The 21163-nt window shown below is 43.8% G+C and overlaps 2 protein-coding genes across 2 annotated transcripts; one reads left to right on the top strand and one right to left on the bottom strand.

Annotated features, from left to right (window-relative positions):
- Window positions 1-1232: 1232 nt before the first annotated feature.
- LOC143902951 (uncharacterized) lies at window positions 1233-4444 on the top strand. The gene is made up of 3 exons (XM_077416217.1): window positions 1233-3605; window positions 3680-3880; window positions 3973-4444. The coding sequence occupies exons 1-3, from the start codon at window positions 3360-3362 to the stop codon at window positions 4417-4419; spliced, it is 894 nt and encodes a 297-aa protein (XP_077272343.1). The 5' UTR covers window positions 1233-3359; the 3' UTR covers window positions 4420-4444.
- A 13925-nt stretch (window positions 4445-18369) lies between these two features.
- Window positions 18370-20143, bottom strand: LOC143902988 (uncharacterized). The gene is made up of 3 exons (XM_077416292.1): window positions 19265-20143; window positions 18990-19190; window positions 18370-18897 (listed from the first exon to the last, which is right to left on the bottom strand). Exons 1-3 carry the CDS (start codon window positions 19508-19510, stop codon window positions 18451-18453), a joined length of 894 nt encoding a protein of 297 aa, XP_077272418.1. The 5' UTR covers window positions 19511-20143; the 3' UTR covers window positions 18370-18450.
- Window positions 20144-21163: the final 1020 nt, after the last annotated feature.

Raw genomic sequence — 21163 nt, forward strand, 5'->3', positions numbered from 1 at the left:
GGTCGCGAATTTCCGGTATGGCTCGTCCGGTTTCTGCAAGCGCGTTTGGATTTCGCGGACCAGCGTGGCGCGATATCGGCGCGGCAGGTAATATTCGCGAAAGTTGGCGCAGAAGTCCTCCCACCCCTGCCAGTTGGGGCGGTTGTTCCTGCACCAGAGAAGCGCGTCGCCCCGGAGTAGTTCGGGTAGCCCCATGAGTAACTGCGCGCCGGAATAACTATAGGCGTCTTTCAGCTCCTCGAGCCGCTCGAGGAAGTCACCGGGTCTTTCCCGTCGAAGTGGCATCCCCATTTCCGTATCTGATCCATAACCTGGGCGGGGGTCTCGCTGGGCCGGTCGTTCGCGGTCGGGCGAAAGGGTACGAACGGCGTCGTCATTACCGGCGGCGTGTGAAAGGCCACGTTCGGCGATAGCGGTGGGCGTGTGTCGATCGTCGGTATGCGTAGGTTTTCGGGCGGGTGCACGGAGATCAGGGGTGTATCCTGCGGCGGGTCATCCCCCGCGACGGTGGACGGCACCGATCCCGGGTGCTTGGTTATATACGCGCTCAGGCGTTGGCGCATCTCGTCAACCGAGCCGTCGGTGTCCAGCTCGAGCTTGGCGAGCTCCGCGCTCAGCTGGCTTTTCGCCAATTTATATATCCACGATTTCGGCATGCTGTCTCTTGATTACTGTCTCTCGGAGCGGATCAAAACGGTCCCTGTTCGGGCGCCATGTAACGGCCTGACTTTATCGAACGCGGACTGATGTGCGGGATCAGGAGTCCGATGACAGGCCCAGAGACAATAATCAATTTAGTGAGACATGCAGTAGTTTTATTCACAGTTTAATTATATACCCGAAATGACGCGATATATACAACGAAGAGATAGTGCGGATGCACTTGATGACAAACGCGGTCTCATTACTCGACGGGCTCGGTATATTACATAGACGTATTACATATAGGCGGACGCGGTATATTTACAGGTAGTGCCTTTGCACTTGATAACGGCGCGGTATTCAACAACGAACGCGGTAGCGTTACATAGACGTATTCCACGGGCTCGGTATATTACATAGACGTATTACATATAGGCGGACGCGGTATATTTACAGGTAGTGCCTTTGCACTTAATAACGGCGCGGTATTCAACAACGAACGCGGTAGCGTTACATAGACGAATTCCACGGGCTCGGTATATTACATAGACGTATTACATATAGGCGGACGCGGTATATTTACAGGTAGAGCCTTTTGCACTTGATAACGGCGCGGTATTTAACGACGAACGCGGTATAATGCTTGGAGGCTCGCGGATGTCGCGGTATCGCGAGAATATGCGTGCGGGAACGCGTAGCGTAGGAAGACTTCCGGAGCTCCGACCCCGGGGCGGCGGCAGCGAGAGCCCTCGTTGCGAGGCCGAGCGCGCTCGACCCCGCGTAACCGTGCTTTCGGGGTTAGGTTTGAAGGAGTGCGAGAACACCTGAGAGCTCTCAGTCGAGACTCGGAGCACCGGACCTCGTTTGGTGTGTTCCCTGGGAGTCGGGATAGGTTTCGTCTGGAAGAAGCGGAGCTTTTCGACGAAGTCTCTCTTTCTCGCCGGAGCGGCGGTTTATATACCCGCCCGGCGCGGCGGGTTCGCGAGGAGCGCCGATCGTCGCGCTGTGGTCGGGCGGCGCGGCGCCGCGCTCGTCCTCGGGGCGGCTCGGCTGCCGTCGTCGCTCGTCGGGAGGCACTGGTGCCGCGGTTGGCCCGCGCACACGGTGCGTTTGAAATTACATTTAAAATGTGGGCTCACCGCGCCCTGGTCTTCGCCCGACTGGTCGTCGGTCGGGCGGCATCCGGCGGTCGTTAGCCGGGAACGATGCTTAGCGCACGGGGTGCATCGTTACAACTTTCTCGCCAAAATGGTCAGTCAGTATATGTAGTTAGATTTTCATTTCGGTCATTCACGTTTATTTAGTTTAATTAAGGTTACATTTACGGTATTGATTTGCGACTCGTAAGAGAGATAGGATTAAGTTGCGCTAAGAGGCCCATACGGCCAGTTACAGTTAGATTTTCGCGTAGTATTAAGATACAGGCTCGGCAAGACGGCAAAGATCGCGCGTAATTTTAGGTTAAGAGTCATATCCGGTCGATAAGTTTAAAACCAAGTTTAGTTTACTTTGATCCAACGCCGATCAAAAAGGTCTGATATTATTTAGCGGTTGTCGGTATAGGTTAAGCGATAATGATCGTATAACGATAAGCGCGTTTAAGCGAAACGCCGACATAAAGTGACGGCAGTAACCCGTATTGGGGGCACGGAGGAATATCCTCCGGACCCGGTACGCGCGTCCATGAGGTAGGCGCCGGGAAAAGACCAAGTTCTTGGGAAAACCATCTTCTCCAGGGACAACCAGGCCGAAATGTCTTCCATGGACCTGGGACATAGCTCCAGGAGGTGCGCCATGACCTGGTGAAAATCCCCGGGAGACGCAACTTCTCCAGGGAAGGAGAGATCCAACGGACTCGCCAGGACCGGAGGAGCTTCTCCAGGGGGTCGGCGCCATCGTCCGGCGAACTCCCGGCTAAACGCATTTTCGCCATGGACTCAGCCCTTCAATGGTCTTACTAGGACCTGGGACACCCTCCCGGGGGGTCGGCGTCAAGGTCAGACGAGTTCCCCGGGAAACGCATCTTCCCCGGGAACAAACGACGTAATCCGTCGCGAGAGGTCCTAGGACACCCGCCAAGGGGGTCGACGTCGAGCTCCGGCGAAGATAACCAGGAAACGCATCATCTACGGGAACAGTGGCCCGGAACGGCGATACCAGGTCCCGAGAAACCTAGCCAGAGGGTCGGCGTCAACGGCTGACGATATCGACGTCACCCGGACGTCTTCTACAGGGAGAACACCCAAATTCGTCATCGAGGGCATCTCCAAGGAGGTGCGCAAGGATCGGCGCCGTCCGCGTCGAAAGTTAATCGCGAGTGAAAACCTGGTGCAGCGGTGCCAAGGAGGGAAGGTTCTCGCACTGCGTTGCGCGTGGAAATTTCCACGGAAACTTTCTAGAACGAGCGTAAACGGGAGATGCGCAATAGGGCACGCGAGATGGTAGTGAAAATCACCGTGTTCTCGCGGGATCGCGCCAGGGGCTCGATTCTCAAACTCACTCGCAAGTTTGCGCATACCAGCATTTCGAGTGGATAAGATACGAGCACGCTCGTTAGTTGCAATTCTCGAATAGGCGATGCGAGCGCTCGGAACGTGGGAAGGACCAAACGTATGCGCTTCCTTGCGAACACGAATTAGGTTTGGCAACAGCGCAGGAATTACTACTTAACCTACATATATCGAGCTTTCTACAGCTTTGTTATTGTCATCGCAGTTATGAATTATTCCACGGTTTCGAGCAATAATAAAATGATAAAGAGTGAGAAGAAGAAGAGATCGGGCAACATTAGCGAGGAACAGCGTAATTTGCTGACAGAGTACATGACGAATCACCCGAATCTCGTAAGTGGCAAGTTTTCGAAAACTTTCACGGTCGATCATGCTGCAAAGTTGTGGCAAGAAATTGCTGAAATTTTAAATGCTTGTAACGGTGCCGAAAAAAATTGGAAGGCATGGCGCAAGGTAATTAAAATTATTATTATTACAGTACGTAATGTAAATAATACTTTTTGATTAGGAACAATTTGTTTATATAGTGTTGGCAAGATTTTCGGTCCCGAAGCAAATCAAAGCAAGGAGAAATTAACGTTCATAGACGTCAAACAGGAGGTGGAGAACTATGTACAACAGTTCTTACACCGGACGAAGAAAAAGTCATGTCATTGATCCCCAAAAATCTAACGGATGGACATTCCACTTCACGAGAGTCAACTACTGAAATGCAGCTTAACGAAGAGGTATTATGTACACTGTAATATATATGAAGTGTAAAACCATAACTATATGTAGATATGTGTGTATGAATAAATATTGTGGAACATATGTATAGGATGATGATGTAATTATCAAGGAAGTGGAATATTTTGATATGGACAGTACAACCCTAAAAACAATGGCATTTGACAACGACATAGAATTCCTTGAAGAGAACTATGACATCGTGAAAAAATCAATGTTAGCAGACATAAACGATAATAAAGAGAACACATTCGATGCGATGGGAAAAAAGAAAGACAATAATATTGAAAGTGATGCTGTTGTAAATGGTACCAGGGGCCACAGTACGGCTAAATGTACTAAAACACAAGGTAAAAAGCCTTTTGCAATTCGGAAATTAGAACAGACTAAAGAAGCTTCTGATAACCTAGTTGATATTGCTAATAAAGATTATAAACTAAAACAAGAGTATTATAAACAAAAACTCGAATATATAGCTAGATGTGCAAAGGCTAAGGAACGCATTGCCTCGGCCGCAGAAAGATGCCAAATGTCTTAAATTAACATTGACTTCTTTGTTAGCTTGGCATATATATGTTATACAAGGAAAACTCTTCTTATAATAAGTTATTGCAGCTAGTACTACTTTTAATTTAATTTGTTAGAATATTTTCATAAACGTTTATGTTGTGGTTATTAACTGCGATTACAGTTGTTTTATGTGTGTCCAAATAACCACTGTTAAAGAGTATACATTGTGCGTCCTCGATTGCAGTGTACAATTAAATAACATAGTTTATTACCAAAGGATATTATTAGAAAAGTAACAAAAATAGGTTTAGTTGTGATACTATTGCATAAAACTAAAGTGTTTAAGTAACAATACGTACAGCCTTTGTATGTGTGCAATTAATTGTCGTTAAAGAGTAAGAATTTAGTGTGGTCTCTTGCAATAATAAAGTATCACATTGTTTGTAAGGAAACGGTTGCCGGAAAGCACCCCAAAAAAGTTACCATGTTTTGATACTCGTATGTAAGACTGAGATGTGATAATACAATGTGATAAACAATACATACCAGATCATACTTGTATACTCAGGAGAAGAGTTTTTTGTAATTCTCAAAATACATTTTTATTTTAAAAAGGTACTTAACCAGGTGACAAACGCACGTTATTTGACATCAAAATAACGTCATTTGACGTCACAGTGACATCATTCTGACGTGAAATAACGTGTGTTTGCTACCTGGGAATTAAGATAAAACTTTCTTAATATCTAAGTTCACTTAGTTTTCTTTTAGTAAATATATTAAATTTTGTTTCTCTACATGTCTACATAAAAAATATTACACATTTATAAGCAAAAATTGATAAATAGCACTTGTGTAATGAAATGTACATCTTAGAACATAAGCTTTGTAAATAAAATTATTTCTTACAGTAAACTTAACTGCAGTTATTTTTAAGCCTACTACTGCATTGTTTTAATTAAAATAATTTCTAATAATTCGCGTTTGCAGTAGTCGTCCTGCTGCTAACTCTTCATTCACTCTACGAGCATTCCTAATTTCCTCAACTACTTCATTAGCATCTTCTTCGTACATGCCAAAATCTAGTTCGTCGTCTCCTTCTAATGGCTGAGGATCGGGCATGTTATTTGTAATACAAATGTTGTGCAAAATGGCACAGGTATTAATAATTTTAGACGCTACATCAGGAGCATAGTGTAAAACTCGATGTTTTAAACAACAGCGGAACCTCATTTTCAAAACGCCGTTGCACTGTTCGATTAAAGAACGACAGCCCATTTGTCGTTCATTATACCGAGCCTCTGCACTCATTGGCTGTGCGTTAGCAATAGGCGTTAATAACCATGGGCGCAAAGGGTATCCGGAATCACCTGCAAATAAAATCAATAATTATTATAATTTTGAACCAAATATAAGTGACTTATATTTTTCATTTTTTGGTTTCCTACATAAATAAATGGAAAAATCATAGTACTAATAATTCTGCAATTCATGCATATGAATACTGTTCACAATAGACCACATGAAATATGAGAGTACCTAGTAAACAGAAAGTATTTCTCCCAAATCTTCTATAGATCTGTTCCGCTGCTTGCCTAGCATTACAGTTATTCCAAATATACACATCATGCGTGCTGCCAGGAAATCGTGCATTGATGTTCAGGATTTTCAATCTGTGATCGCATATCTGAAAAACAAAATATTAATTATTATTCATTGAAAGAATACATAAAAATCAAAAGTTACTAGACAACAATTTTAGCATGTATGTACAGTTAGTTTACCAATTGTACATTGATCGAATGATATCCTTTACGATTAACGTATGCATGTTCTGGGTAAAGCGGGTCATTAATCTTTGGCGGGTATATTGCAACGTGTGTGCAATCGATACATCTGTAGACCCCTGGGAATCTGTGACTGTGGTAAAATCTGTACAAAAATATTGAGACAATTTGATTTATGCCACTTCATTTCATTTTATATATTAATAAATATAACATATTTAATATTTAATAATAATATTGCAGATATAATATAAATATATAATAATGACATACAAATTTACTAATAACTATTATATAAAACATACTCGTTACGCAAATGATGTAGTTCTGTCACAGTACGAGGAAATTTAATCCATTTGTCCATAACTTCTGGACGGTTTGCGGCATTAATAACTTCGTGTATACTTCGTGACACCGAAGACTGGCTTACAGCACTATTTAAATTTTGGCCAATATCTAATTGGTAACTGCCACTCGCAAAATAACGTAATGCAGTAAGTACCTTTGCAACACAAAACATAACGTACAATCAAAGAAATAAGAAATTAATTAATTGGTAAATATAGTTATGTTGTAAATTTCAAGGCATATGTTTCTTACTTTTCTATTTGTGCTCAAAGCAGATACCCTTGTTCCTTGTATAATAAAAGGCTGCACGTCTTCTATAAATTCAGTAGCTAATCTTTTTGACAGCCGATATATTTTTACAAATTTCTTTTCGCTTAATTGGAAAGGGTCACGTTCTTCGTATATTATACGAGGATTTCTATCTGCTGCAAATTCGGCAGCCTCCAGTTCATTTAAAATAAACGCTTGATTAATAAAGTTCATTATTGAGATAACGACATAAATATTGTTTTTCACGTGTAAGGTTAAGATTATACCACCAACTTTCTACAAGAAACGTATTCGCAATGTAGGAAGCGAATACCTTTACCCACTCGTTGCATTGCGAGTAAAAACTTAAGTATTCGCTCCGTTTAGTATACGCATATTCTTCTCGAGAATATACTTTTCAATTCGAGTACTCGAAAATGGGCACATGCGCATACGCTTCTGCTGCGAGCGAGTTCGAGAATAGCAGCCCAGATGTGCCGGCCGCGAACAATAGACGATCGAGAAAGTTCCGAGGAGTGGGAGCGCGCCGGCATAAGTGGGGAGCCCAAGCGAGAGCGACCGCTCAAGGCAGTCTCTCGGGTATAGCCGTGGCGAACACACGTATCACACTCTGTACGATCGGCATACGCGTTATACTTTACAACCGAGAACTCCCGCGTACTATCGCGTTAAATTACTCGCCTTAACTAACAGCTAGGGGCAATTAATTGCCAAATACAATCGAGTGTAAGCAACAATACGCGAGTTGAAATTCGGATACATTGTTAATTAACGGAAGTGCAATTATCGAGTATATAACAACCACGGGCATTGGGTCACGCGGATACGGAATATTGTGCGGACATTATTAATCATTGTATTTAACCACCGAATACTCGTTCGTTAATACTGCGCACGAACACTGTATAACAGAGTGATGGCCGAGTGCGTGATCATAGTTAACAATCGAGGGACATAAAGTCCTCCAAAGGGAATAATTATCTGGAATAAAAGCATTGTAACAACTAAACAAATAAGCCGATATACGCAATTCGAACCATTGTGCAACTTTATTGAAATAAAGCGACGTTCACACCGAGGCGAGAAACTCGCGTTGTGAGACACCTTTATGATATTGTGAAACGGCCTGTAACGTTGAAATGATGATCTGGAGTTAAAGATTAATTAATTCTGAAACAAATTCTCCTGATTAATTATAAAAAATTATCGATATTTACCTTTTACTTACCTAGTCCTTCGACGATGATCCAACGTTGGCCAGCGGCAATCCGGTATGCGATGTAAAGCGAGGATCCGGGGAAGCAGAGCAGCAACGGAGCAGCGATCCATCCGAGGCAAGAACCTGAAAGAAAAGAAGCGAATTAGTACATAATTAAAACATAATTATCGGGACTTACCCTTATCTCGTATGCGAGGTAAAGCGAGGATCCAGAGACGGGCAACGGCAACGGCGATCCATTCCGGGCGTCGATCTGCAATAAAACCATAAAATAATTATCACATAATTATTTTATAATTACTTACCTCTATCTGGTATGCGATGTAAAGCGAGGATCCAGGGATGAGAAACAGCAACGGTGATTTATCAGGGACATCCTTCTGAAACAAATAAATCCTATTAGCGTCTTGCAAATAATCGGGGCGTTGATGCAAACTTACCTTCTCGGTAGACTAAGGTAAAACCGAGTGGCGACCGTTTGATAGGAATATTATCCGCCGGAATCGGGCTCAACTCGTGCCGTCCGGTCACAACCTTACCTCACCTTGCAGCCGGGCGGCGGCTGCGAGCGTGTCGCCTGCCTCGAAGAGGAAGCAGGGCCAGAAGGCAGCCACCAAAGTGGCGGAAAGCAGCGACGAGCGCGCCAGCCCCGAGACGGTGCGAGCACAACAGCGCATCGTACAAGCGGCTCAGCGAGATGCGGCAACGGTGGCAGAGCGATTGAGCGCGATAAGACGCAGAGCGACAATCTAGATTACCATATATATATATATATATATATATTCATATGTACAAAACCACCTAGGATTAAGATTATAGATATAAGATTATGCGTTAAACCGTAATATAGGTTTTTATAATAAGTTTTGTCAGCGGACTAGCGCGAGATAAATTTATACTGTGTTATGAAATTTTAGTTTAACATTATGGATTTTTTAGTTTATCATTACGAATAGGAAAACGATTATGTTGAGAGATATAGAAAAACGACATTCCGGGAAATACATGGTCAATTTACAAGTATTTAAAAATAAAAGTTGATTTACGTTGGTATAAAAGACGATTTATTTTGGGTTACCTATAAAGGGTTAAATTTAATTTTATGTTACATTGATTTTCTTCGACAAACAAGGAGTTTCATTTAATAACAAAAAAACCCTGACGAGATAAAAGAAAAAAGTCAAGGAAAAAGATTACGCACAAGCACGCGTAGAGTAAAAAATGGTCACATGGACCGAAACGATTATATATATATATAAATGTAGGTTAATTTCAATAAATTAACAAGATGACGCGAAGCGTAACACCAGGGCTCAAGTATAGTTTCAGAGTCAAAGAGACTCAAGTTTAGTGAGCCAGCGGCCAATGCGAGCAATACCGTAAACAAATTGTCCGGGAAAATCGAGAACCACGGTCGCGCGATAGACGATAAAGGTGCATTCATAACGAGCGAGGTGGTAAACGAATAAACCAAACCACCGGGCGGATCGGGATAAAAACTACGCGAACGAATCACAAAAGTCGGCCGCAATGCCAAACGACCAACAAAGGGCCAGCGAAAAGCGCGAAACCGAAAATCGGCTTACTACATGTGGTGGTAAGCGAACCGGGAGAACGAACGACGCGACCGATAAAGTTACGATGCGAGGGTAATGAGAACACCTCAAAAGGAGGATTACTACGGACAAGTAACGTAGCGAACGAAGAGGTAACGAGATTGCCTTACTATGCGGCATGGTAAAGGAACCGCGCGAACCACAAGGTCAAATTACCGATTGACGATGCCAGAGAGTTGTATATGCTGCAAAAACACCGCGAACACCGGCGATCGATAGACGCACTGGGTAAACCGCGAAATCAAGTGACCAAGTGGAGTGGTAAGCGATCTGAGCAAGCGGAGGGCCAAGCCGGCGAACAGACCATGCGAACGCGGAACAGTTGGCGAGACCAACGCAAGCGTACGAATGAGCGGCGTGCCGAACAAGCGGAACGTAAGATCGCGATACCACAAAGGCGCGATAACGGCCGAAGGCGAACGGGGCAACTGGGCGGCGAATGGAGACCAGGGGCGTACACGGGGCGTTACCAGGAACGGGTTCCGACCAACGGTCAGCGGACCGAAGGTAGGGGAGGCGCGAGAGCGTTACCAAGGACTCGCGTGCGTGTAGGAGCACCGGGTATATCAGAGAGAGCGTAACGGGTGACGACGAAATATAAGAGACCTGGCAAACGGAACTCGCGAAGTAAAAACATTGGTGATGAAATGATAACAATTAGGCCACCGCCATGGGCTAAATAGTCGAGCCTGTATATAATATTTAGCAAAATTATACGACAAAAGACCAGTGGCCGTACCACGAGGCGAACGACCGCGAGCGAAGCGTTAATTGTAAGAAAAACTATGTAAACGCGGGGTCCCAGTTCCAATTATAAGATTAACGACATGATTCGCATTAATGGAAATCTAATAATTAATTAACGGAAACGGGACACCGGGTAAGTGCTCGAAGGAACATTCGAGAAGTTTAGAAAAACTGGTATTCCAAGAACTGTTGATCAAAGCGGTGGAATGTGAATAACAAGTCACAATGGGCCTTTTGTTCGAGGCAACACCTGTCACGATGGAACGCGGAAGCGACGTGCGACACCTGCCACCGTAGGACAGACAGGTGCGAAACAGATGCGGAAAGGCGGATTCACGCCAGAGTGGGGAGCCATCCCCGAAGTCGGGAGCCCGAGCAAAACCCAAGCATCGATGATTCCACGCCAGAGCTTCGTCGAGTACAGTCGATTCGGTCTTGAGAACCTTGCGATTAAAACTTAGACTCTGCGTAATATATCCCGCGGTAGACGCGTTAAAATCTAAGTAAATCACGAGAAACTTGTACAACCTGAAATAGAATAAAATAGATTATATTTTATTATCTAAAAAAATCAGAGAACTTAAATTCATTCTTGTGCGGGTAACTTACCTAAAAGACATACTTACCTGATCCTGATACTTACCTGTTGGCGATCCCAAGTTCGTTCGGGGAGATCCTAAGTCGGTCGAGCGCAGATCCAGAGACACAGTCAGCGGTGCACAGCTGCAGTCCAGAAGAGGTCTGAGGTGCTTGGTCCATCGACGATCCAAGATCCAGCGGCAACGGGGCGACCTGAAACAGAATCAAGGAAAGAGGAATCAGCGAGGCGTCGAAAGGTTGGGAAAATCCTAATATCTAGCGTCATCTTTTCTCGTTTTGAGGGTTAAAATCGAGTGGCGACCGTGTCGGTGACACCTAAATATAACTCGGGAGGAATATCACTCCTCCGTTCGGTTACAACCTCACCTCACCTTGTAGCCGGCGGCTGCAATTGTGACGACGGAAGATGCAGCGAAGAAGCGCTCCACGATCACGGGGGACCTCATCCTGCCGCACCCCTTGGTAAAATGCGAAAAGGGAAAGAAGGGGCGCAAGCCGGTGACAACGGCGGAGATTGACGACGACCGTGCCAGTCCTGATACGGTGCGAGCGCAAAGGCGCATCATACAGGCAGCAAAGAAAGACGCGGCAACCGTGGAGAAACGGTTGTGGACTATGCAACGCGGAGCGAGTATTTAACTTGCAATATACATATGATCAAAAATCTCTTAGGATTAAGGCTAAGTTCTAATAAACATGCGTAGACAAGATTATTCGCCGTATAGGTAGATATATGGTTATGATCTAGTTTGGTATTTTGATTTGCGATATACAATTGAAAGAGTTTATTTTGTTAAACATATAATAATGAGTCTTCCTTTCGTCTATTTGATTATGTATAGTTTCTTCCGTTATGTGGATTTTGAGTTATAGGAATAAAAGAATTTATTTAGATATATATAGTTTGGTTCAAAGACATTTATTTTGTGTTACGAATAAAAGGTTAAGTTTATTTTATTTAATTTACGAAAGAGTTAAATTGATTTTGTTTTGAAAAACACGGATTTACCGTTGCTTAAAAACCCCGACGAAATATAAGAAAAAGTCAGGGGAAAAAATTACGCACAATCGCGCGTTGAGAAAAAAAAGGTCATATAGACCAAAACGATTAAACGTAAATTAACTTCAGCTAGTTAACAAGATGACGCGAAGCGTAACACCAGGGCTCAAGTATAGTTTCAGAGTCAAAGAGACTCAAGTTTAGTGAGCCAGCAGCCAATTCGAGTAATATCGCGGAAAAATTGTCCGGGGAAGTTGAGAACCGCGGTCGCGCGATCGACGATAAAGGCGCGTTCATAACGAGCGAGATGGTAAATGAATAAACTAAACCACCGTGCGGATCGAGATGAAAAAAACCTCGAACAAATCGCAAAAATCGTCAATAACGCAAAACGACCAGCGACGGTCCAGCGAAACGCGCGAACCCGAAAGTCGGCTTACCATATGTAATGGTAAGCGAACCGAGCGAGCGGACGGTGCGACCGACAAATTTACAACGCGAGGGTAATAAGAACACCCTAAAAAGAGGATTACCACAGACAAATAACGTAGCGAACAGATAGGAAACGAGATTGCCTTACCATGCGACATGGTAAGGGAACCGCGCGAACCACAAGGTCAAATGACTGATTGACGATGCCAGAGGGCTGCGTAGGTCGCGATAACACCGCGGACACCGGCAATCGATAGGCGCGCTGGATAAACCGCGAGATCAACTTACCAAGCGGAGTGGTAAACGATCCGAGCAAGCGGGGGGCCGAGCCGGCGAACAGACCATGCGAGCGCGCAATAGTTGGCGGGACCAACGCAGGCGGAAGGATGAGCGGCGTGCCGAACAAGCGAAACGTAAGATCGCGATACCACGAAGGCGCGATAACGGCCGAAGGCGAACGGGGCAACTGGGCGGCGAATGGAGACCAGGGGCGTACACGGGGCGTTACCAGGAACGGGTTCCGACCAACGGTCAGCGGACCGAAGGTAGGGGAGGCGCGAGAGCGTTACCAAGGACTCGCGTGCGTGTAGGAGCACCGGGTATATCAGAGAGAGCGTAACGGGTGACGACGAAATATAAGAGACGTTGCAAACGGAACTCGCGAAGTAAAAACATTGGTGATGAAATGATAACAATTAGGCCACCGCCAAATTCTAAGTTAATTAATGTACACGCAAAGTTTCATTTTCCAGAAGAATCCGTAATTAACAATAATGTATAATAAATTAAAGATAAGGATAACGAAACATGGAATGCTGCGTAGAATATTTACTCTAATGTACACATAGCGAATCAATAAGTCGAACAAAGGGGCTTTTGTTCATGGAGCACCTGTCCAACGAGACAAAAGACCAGGAACGCGGAAGTCAAACAGCATCACATCTGGGAAGCAGGTGTAAGCCACATCTGGGCCCCAGATGTCCCAAAAGTAGGCGGAACCATACCAAAGTGGGGATGCAACCGGAGGCCTGGAGCCGGAGCAGAACCCCGAGATCGAGGAATTCTTCGTCGGAGCCTCGTAGAGAACAGTCGATTCGGTCTGATAAAGCTTTGCGATAGAAACTTAGACTCTCGGAGTTGAACATCCCGCGGTAGTCGCGTTAACACTTTGAAACATTGTCACGAATACTTGTATCAGAAATTAGAATAAAATAGATTGTATTTTATTATCTCAAAAAAATCAGAGTACTTGAATTAATTCGTGTGCGATAAACTTACCTGACAGACGTACCTACCTGATCCTGATACTTACCTGTCGGCGATCCGATATCCGCACGGGGAAATCCAAAGGCGTTCCAGCGAAGGTCCAGGGCGAAGTCGGCGGTGCACAGCTGCAGTCCAGAGATGGTCCGAGGTGCGTGGTCCAGCGGCGATCCTAGATCCGGCGGCGAAGGGCGACCTGAAACAGAAAAAAGGAAAGAAGAATCAGCGGAGCGCAATTAAGGTTGGGAAGTTCATAATATCCGAAATAATCCTTTCTCGGTTTGTTGGGTAAAAATTGAGTGGCGACCGTGTCGGAGACACATCTTTTGTACATAAGGGGGGTATCACTTCTCGGTCCGGCTACAACCTCACCTTGCAGCCGTATGCTAAATCCGCGTTCCCAGTAGACAATAGCTCGCCTAGAGTAGTTACCGGGCTCGCCGACGGCTGGGTATCTCACGTTCTACGGGTCGGATCTCAACGCCGACCCCCACTGCACGCTTCTCCGGTCTCCACGAGCGGTTGTGACCGGACGGCACGAGTTGAGCCCGATTCCGGCGGATAATATTCCTATCAAACGGTCGCCACTCGGTTTTACCTTAGTCTACCGAGAACGTAAGTTTGCCTCAACGCCCCGATTATTTGCAAGACGCTAATAGGATTTATTTGTTTCAGAAGGATGCCCCTGATGGATCACCGTTGCTGTTTTTCATCCCTGGATCCTCGCTTTACATCGCATACCAGATAGAGGTAATTAAGGATAAAATTATTATAACCTATTTATTTGAATTTTTATTTCAGACTGATGTCCCTGGTGGATCACCGTTGCTGCTTCTCATCCCTGGATCCTCGTTTTACATCGCATACCAGATAGAGGTAAGTAATTATAAAATAATTATGTGATAATTATTTTATGGTTTTGTTGCAGATCGACGCCCGGAATGGATCGCCATTGCCGTTACCCGTCTCTGGATCCTCGCTTTACCTCGCATACCAGATAAGGGTAAGTCCCGATAATTATGTTTTAATTATGTACTAATGCGCTTCTTTTCTTTCAGGTTCCTGCCTCGGATGGATCGCTGCTCTGTTGCTGCTCTGCTTCCCCGGATCCTCGCTTTACATCGCATACCGGATTGCCGCTGGCCAACGTTGGATCATCGCCGAAGGACAAGGTAAGTAGAAGGTAAGTATCGATAATTTTTTATAATTAATCAGGAGAAATTGTTTCAGAATTAATTAATCTTTAATTCCAGATCATCATTTCAACGTTACAGGCCGTTTCACAATATCATAAAGGTGTCTCACAACGCGAGTTTCTCGCCTCGGTGTGAACGTCGCTTTATTTCAATAAAGTTGCACAGTTATTCGATTTGCGTATTTCGGCTTATTTGTTTAGTCGTCACGATGCTTTTATTCCAAATAATTATTCCGATTGGAGGACTCTATGTCCCACGATTGTTAACTATGATCACGCACTCGGCCATCACTCTGTTATACAGTGTTCGTGCGCAGTATTAACGAACGAGTATTCGGTGGTTAAATACAATGATTAATAATGTCCGCACAATATTCCGTATCCGCGTGACCCAATGCCCGTGGTTGTTATATACTCGATAATTGCACTTCCGTTAATTAACAATGTATCCGAATTTCAACTCGCGTATTGTTGCTTACACTCGATTGTATTTGGCAATTAATTGCCCCTAGCTGTTAGTTAAGGCGAGTAATTTAACGCGATAGTACGCGGGAGTTCTCGGTTGTAAAGTATAACGCGTATGCCGATCGTACAGAGTGTGATACGTGTGTTCGCCACGGCTATACCCGAGAGACTGCCTTGAGCGGTCGCTCTCGCTTGGGCTCCCCACTTATGCCGGCGCGCTCCCACTCCTCGGAACTTTCTCGATCGTCTATTGTTCGCGGCCGGCACATCTGGGCTGCTATTCTCGAACTCGCTCGCAGCAGAAGCGTATGCGCATGTGCCCATTTTCGAGTACTCGAATTGAAAAGTATATTCTCGAGAAGAATATGCGTATACTAAACGGAGCGAATACTTAAGTTTTTACTCGCAATGCAACGAGTGGGTAAAGGTATTCGCTTCCTACATTGCGAATACGTTTCTTGTAGAAAGTTGGTGGTATAATCTTAACCTTACACGTGAAAAACAATATTTATGTCGTTATCTCAATAATGAACTTTATTAATCAAGCGTTTATTTTAAATGAACTGGAGGCTGCCGAATTTGCAGCAGATAGAAATCCTCGTATAATATACGAAGAACGTGACCCTTTCCAATTAAGCGAAAAGAAATTTGTAAAAATATATCGGCTGTCAAAAAGATTAGCTACTGAATTTATAGAAGACGTGCAGCCTTTTATTATACAAGGAACAAGGGTATCTGCTTTGAGCACAAATAGAAAAGTAAGAAACATATGCCTTGAAATTTACAACATAACTATATTTACCAATTAATTAATTTCTTATTTCTTTGATTGTACGTTATGTTTTGTGTTGCAAAGGTACTTACTGCATTACGTTATTTTGCGAGTGGCAGTTACCAATTAGATATTGGCCAAAATTTAAATAGTGCTGTAAGCCAGTCTTCGGTGTCACGAAGTATACACGAAGTTATTAATGCCGCAAACCGTCCAGAAGTTATGGACAAATGGATTAAATTTCCTCGTACTGTGGCAGAACTACATCATTTGCGTAACGAGTATGTTTTATATAATAGTTATTAGTAAATTTGTATGTCATTATTATATATTTATATTATATCTGCAATATTATTATTAAATATTAAATATGTTATATTTATTAATATATAAAATGAAATGAAGTGGCATAAATCAAATTGTCTCAATATTTTTGTACAGATTTTACCACAGTCACAGATTCCCAGGGGTCTACAGATGTATCGATTGCACACACGTTGCAATATACCCGCCAAAGATTAATGACCCGCTTTACCCAGAACATGCATACGTTAATCGTAAAGGATATCATTCGATCAATGTACAATTGGTAAACTAACTGTACATACATGCTAAAATTGTTGTCTAGTAACTTTTGATTTTTATGTATTCTTTCAATGAATAATAATTAATATTTTGTTTTTCAGATATGCGATCACAGATTGAAAATCCTGAACATCAATGCACGATTTCCTGGCAGCACGCATGATGTGTATATTTGGAATAACTGTAATGCTAGGCAAGCAGCGGAACAGATCTATAGAAGATTTGGGAGAAATACTTTCTGTTTACTAGGTACTCTCATATTTCATGTGGTCTATTGTGAACAGTATTCATATGCATGAATTGCAGAATTATTAGTACTATGATTTTTCCATTTATTTATGTAGGAAACCAAAAAATGAAAAATATAAGTCACTTATATTTGGTTCAAAATTATAATAATTATTGATTTTATTTGCAGGTGATTCCGGATACCCTTTGCGCCCATGGTTATTAACGCCTATTGCTAACGCACAGCCAATGAGTGCAGAGGCTCGGTATAATGAACGACAAATGGGCTGTCGTTCTTTAATCGAACAGTGCAACGGCGTTTTGAAAATGAGGTTCCGCTGTTGTTTAAAACATCGAGTTTTACACTATGCTCCTGATGTAGCGTCTAAAATTATTAATACCTGTGCCATTTTGCACAACATTTGTATTACAAATAACATGCCCGATCCTCAGCCATTAGAAGGAGACGACGAACTAGATTTTGGCATGTACGAAGAAGATGCTAATGAAGTAGTTGAGGAAATTAGGAATGCTCGTAGAGTGAATGAAGAGTTAGCAGCAGGACGACTACTGCAAACGCGAATTATTAGAAATTATTTTAATTAAAACAATGCAGTAGTAGGCTTAAAAATAACTGCAGTTAAGTTTACTGTAAGAAATAATTTTATTTACAAAGCTTATGTTCTAAGATGTACATTTCATTACACAAGTGCTATTTATCAATTTTTGCTTATAAATGTGTAATATTTTTTATGTAGACATGTAGAGAAACAAAATTTAATATATTTACTAAAAGAAAACTAAGTGAACTTAGATATTAAGAAAGTTTTATCTTAATTCCCAGGTAGCAAACACACGTTATTTCACGTCAGAATGATGTCACTGTGACGTCAAATGACGTTATTTTGATGTCAAATAACGTGCGTTTGTCACCTGGTTAAGTACCTTTTTAAAATAAAAATGTATTTTGAGAATTACAAAAAACTCTTCTCCTGAGTATACAAGTATGATCTGGTATGTATTGTTTATCACATTGTATTATCACATCTCAGTCTTACATACGAGTATCAAAACATGGTAACTTTTTTGGGGTGCTTTCCGGCAACCGTTTCCTTACAAACAATGTGATACTTTATTATTGCAAGAGACCACACTAAATTCTTACTCTTTAACGACAATTAATTGCACACATACAAAGGCTGTACGTATTGTTACTTAAACACTTTAGTTTTATGCAATAGTATCACAACTAAACCTATTTTTGTTACTTTTCTAATAATATCCTTTGGTAATAAACTATGTTATTTAATTGTACACTGCAATCGAGGACGCACAATGTATACTCTTTAACAGTGGTTATTTGGACACACATAAAACAACTGTAATCGCAGTTAATAACCACAACATAAACGTTTATGAAAATATTCTAACAAATTAAATTAAAAGTAGTACTAGCTGCAATAACTTATTATAAAAAGAGTTTTCCTTGTATAACATATATATGCCAAGCTAACAAAGAAGTCAATGTTAATTTAAGACATTTGGCATCTTTCTGCGGCCGAGGCAATGCGTTCCTTAGCCTCTGCACATCTAGCTATATATTCGAGTTTTTGTTTATAATACTCTTGTTTTAGTTTATAATCTTTATTAGCAATATCAACTAGGTTATCAGAAGCTTCTTTAGTCTGTTCTAATTTCCGAATTGCAAAAGGCTTTTTACCTTGTGTTTTAGTACATTTAGCCGTACTGTGGCCCCTGGTACCATTTACAACAGCATCACTTTCAATATTATTGTCTTTCTTTTTTCCCATCGCATCGAATGTGTTCTCTTTATTATCGTTTATGTCTGCTAACATTGATTTTTTCACGATGTCATAGTTCTCTTCAAGGAATTCTATGTCGTTGTCAAATGCCATTGTTTTTAGGGTTGTACTGTCCATATCAAAATATTCCACTTCCTTGATAATTACATCATCATCCTATACATATGTTCCACAATATTTATTCATACACACATATCTACATATAGTTATGGTTTTACACTTCATATATATTACAGTGTACATAATACCTCTTCGTTAAGCTGCATTTCAGTAGTTGACTCTCGTGAAGTGGAATGTCCATCCGTTAGATTTTTGGGGATCAATGACATGACTTTTTCTTCGTCCGGTGTAAGAACTGTTGTACATAGTTCTCCACCTCCTGTTTGACGTCTATGAACGTTAATTTCTCCTTGCTTTGATTTGCTTCGGGACCGAAAATCTTGCCAACACTATATAAACAAATTGTTCCTAATCAAAAAGTATTATTTACATTACGTACTGTAATAATAATAATTTTAATTACCTTGCGCCATGCCTTCCAATTTTTTTCGGCACCGTTACAAGCATTTAAAATTTCAGCAATTTCTTGCCACAACTTTGCAGCATGATCGACCGTGAAAGTTTTCGAAAACTTGCCACTTACGAGATTCGGGTGATTCGTCATGTACTCTGTCAGCAAATTACGCTGTTCCTCGCTAATGTTGCCCGATCTCTTCTTCTTCTCACTCTTTATCATTTTATTATTGCTCGAAACCGTGGAATAATTCATAACTGCGATGACAATAACAAAGCTGTAGAAAGCTCGATATATGTAGGTTAAGTAGTAATTCCTGCGCTGTTGCCAAACCTAATTCGTGTTCGCAAGGAAGCGCATACGTTTGGTCCTTCCCACGTTCCGAGCGCTCGCATCGCCTATTCGAGAATTGCAACTAACGAGCGTGCTCGTATCTTATCCACTCGAAATGCTGGTATGCGCAAACTTGCGAGTGAGTTTGAGAATCGAGCCCCTGGCGCGATCCCGCGAGAACACGGTGATTTTCACTACCATCTCGCGTGCCCTATTGCGCATCTCCCGTTTACGCTCGTTCTAGAAAGTTTCCGTGGAAATTTCCACGCGCAACGCAGTGCGAGAACCTTCCCTCCTTGGCACCGCTGCACCAGGTTTTCACTCGCGATTAACTTTCGACGCGGACGGCGCCGATCCTTGCGCACCTCCTTGGAGATGCCCTCGATGACGAATTTGGGTGTTCTCCCTGTAGAAGACGTCCGGGTGACGTCGATATCGTCAGCCGTTGACGCCGACCCTCTGGCTAGGTTTCTCGGGACCTGGTATCGCCGTTCCGGGCCACTGTTCCCGTAGATGATGCGTTTCCTGGTTATCTTCGCCGGAGCTCGACGTCGACCCCCTTGGCGGGTGTCCTAGGACCTCTCGCGACGGATTACGTCGTTTGTTCCCGGGGAAGATGCGTTTCCCGGGGAACTCGTCTGACCTTGACGCCGACCCCCCGGGAGGGTGTCCCAGGTCCTAGTATCCTCATCACGCCGAAACCCGCGGTCGCCGCCGCAGCTTACGACCGTCGCGAATGCTGCTGGCGGTGCAAGCAGCGGGGCCACACCCGTTTTGATTGCCGACGACCGCCGCGCCGGTTCTGCTCGCAGTGCGGCCGAGATGGCGTTTTTACCAAAGATTGCCACCCGCCGCCGGGAAATGCCGCTCGGGCCGGGAAAGAAGCGGCCGTCCCCCGGTCCTCCGAATAGTATACAAACCGCGCCCGTTCCTAACCGTCATGGTAGCCAAACAGCCCGTCGACGCCCTGCTAGATACCGGATCCGAGGCATCGTTCGTAAACGCACGCACCGCCGATAGGCTCGCCCGTTACTTTCCGATCCGACCGGTCGACGGGCGCGTATACCTCGCCGACGGGTCAAGCACCACCGTTCCGGGCTTGATCACGTTTCCCGTAACAATACAAGGGAGGATGTTCTGGCACAAATTTCAAATCATGCCAACGCTCGAGTACGACCTGCTCATCGGCGTCGACTTATGGATGAAATTGGACTTCGCCATACCGTCCCCGACCGCACCGAGCACGGAGACGCGAACCGCCGCCGTAGAGAACCTACCCGAGGGGGGCGCGCAGCCGGAGGACGAACGCCTCCGCCGTTTTTTGGCCGACGAACTGGCGAAATTCGAAGCCGTGCGAGGCCCCACCGACCGTGCCGAGCACGTTATCCGCGTAAAGACCGACCGTCCGATTAAGCAACGGTATCGGCCGCGCAACCCCGCGATGCAAGCGATCATCGACGCCGAAGTCGACAAAATGCTTCGCGACGGGATCATCGAACCCTCGCACAGCGCCTGGAGCTCGCCAGTCGTCATCGTGCGGAAAAAAGACGGCAAACCGCGGTTTTGCATCGATTT

Source organism: Temnothorax americanus, unplaced genomic scaffold, assembly GCF_048541705.1.
Source record: "Temnothorax americanus isolate GAGA-0224 unplaced genomic scaffold, ASM4854170v1 Scaffold102, whole genome shotgun sequence".
In the NCBI taxonomy this organism is placed as follows: Eukaryota; Metazoa; Arthropoda; class Insecta; order Hymenoptera; family Formicidae; genus Temnothorax; species Temnothorax americanus.

Bases quoted from the DNA above. Each gene is read 5' to 3' on its own strand.
- LOC143902951 (XM_077416217.1), top strand. From the start codon at position 3,360: ATGAATTATTCCACGGTTTCGAGCAATAATAAAATGATAAAGAGTGAG. The intron at 3,606-3,679 runs GTAATTAAAATT...TTGTTTATATAG, and splicing joins ATTGGAAGGCATGGCGCAAG to TGTTGGCAAGATTTTCGGTC. The intron at 3,881-3,972 runs GTATTATGTACA...ACATATGTATAG, and splicing joins AAATGCAGCTTAACGAAGAG to GATGATGATGTAATTATCAA.
- LOC143902988 (XM_077416292.1), bottom strand. From the start codon at position 19,510: ATGAATTATTCCACGGTTTCGAGCAATAATAAAATGATAAAGAGTGAG. The intron at 19,191-19,264 runs GTAATTAAAATT...TTGTTTATATAG, and splicing joins ATTGGAAGGCATGGCGCAAG to TGTTGGCAAGATTTTCGGTC. The intron at 18,898-18,989 runs GTATTATGTACA...ACATATGTATAG, and splicing joins AAATGCAGCTTAACGAAGAG to GATGATGATGTAATTATCAA.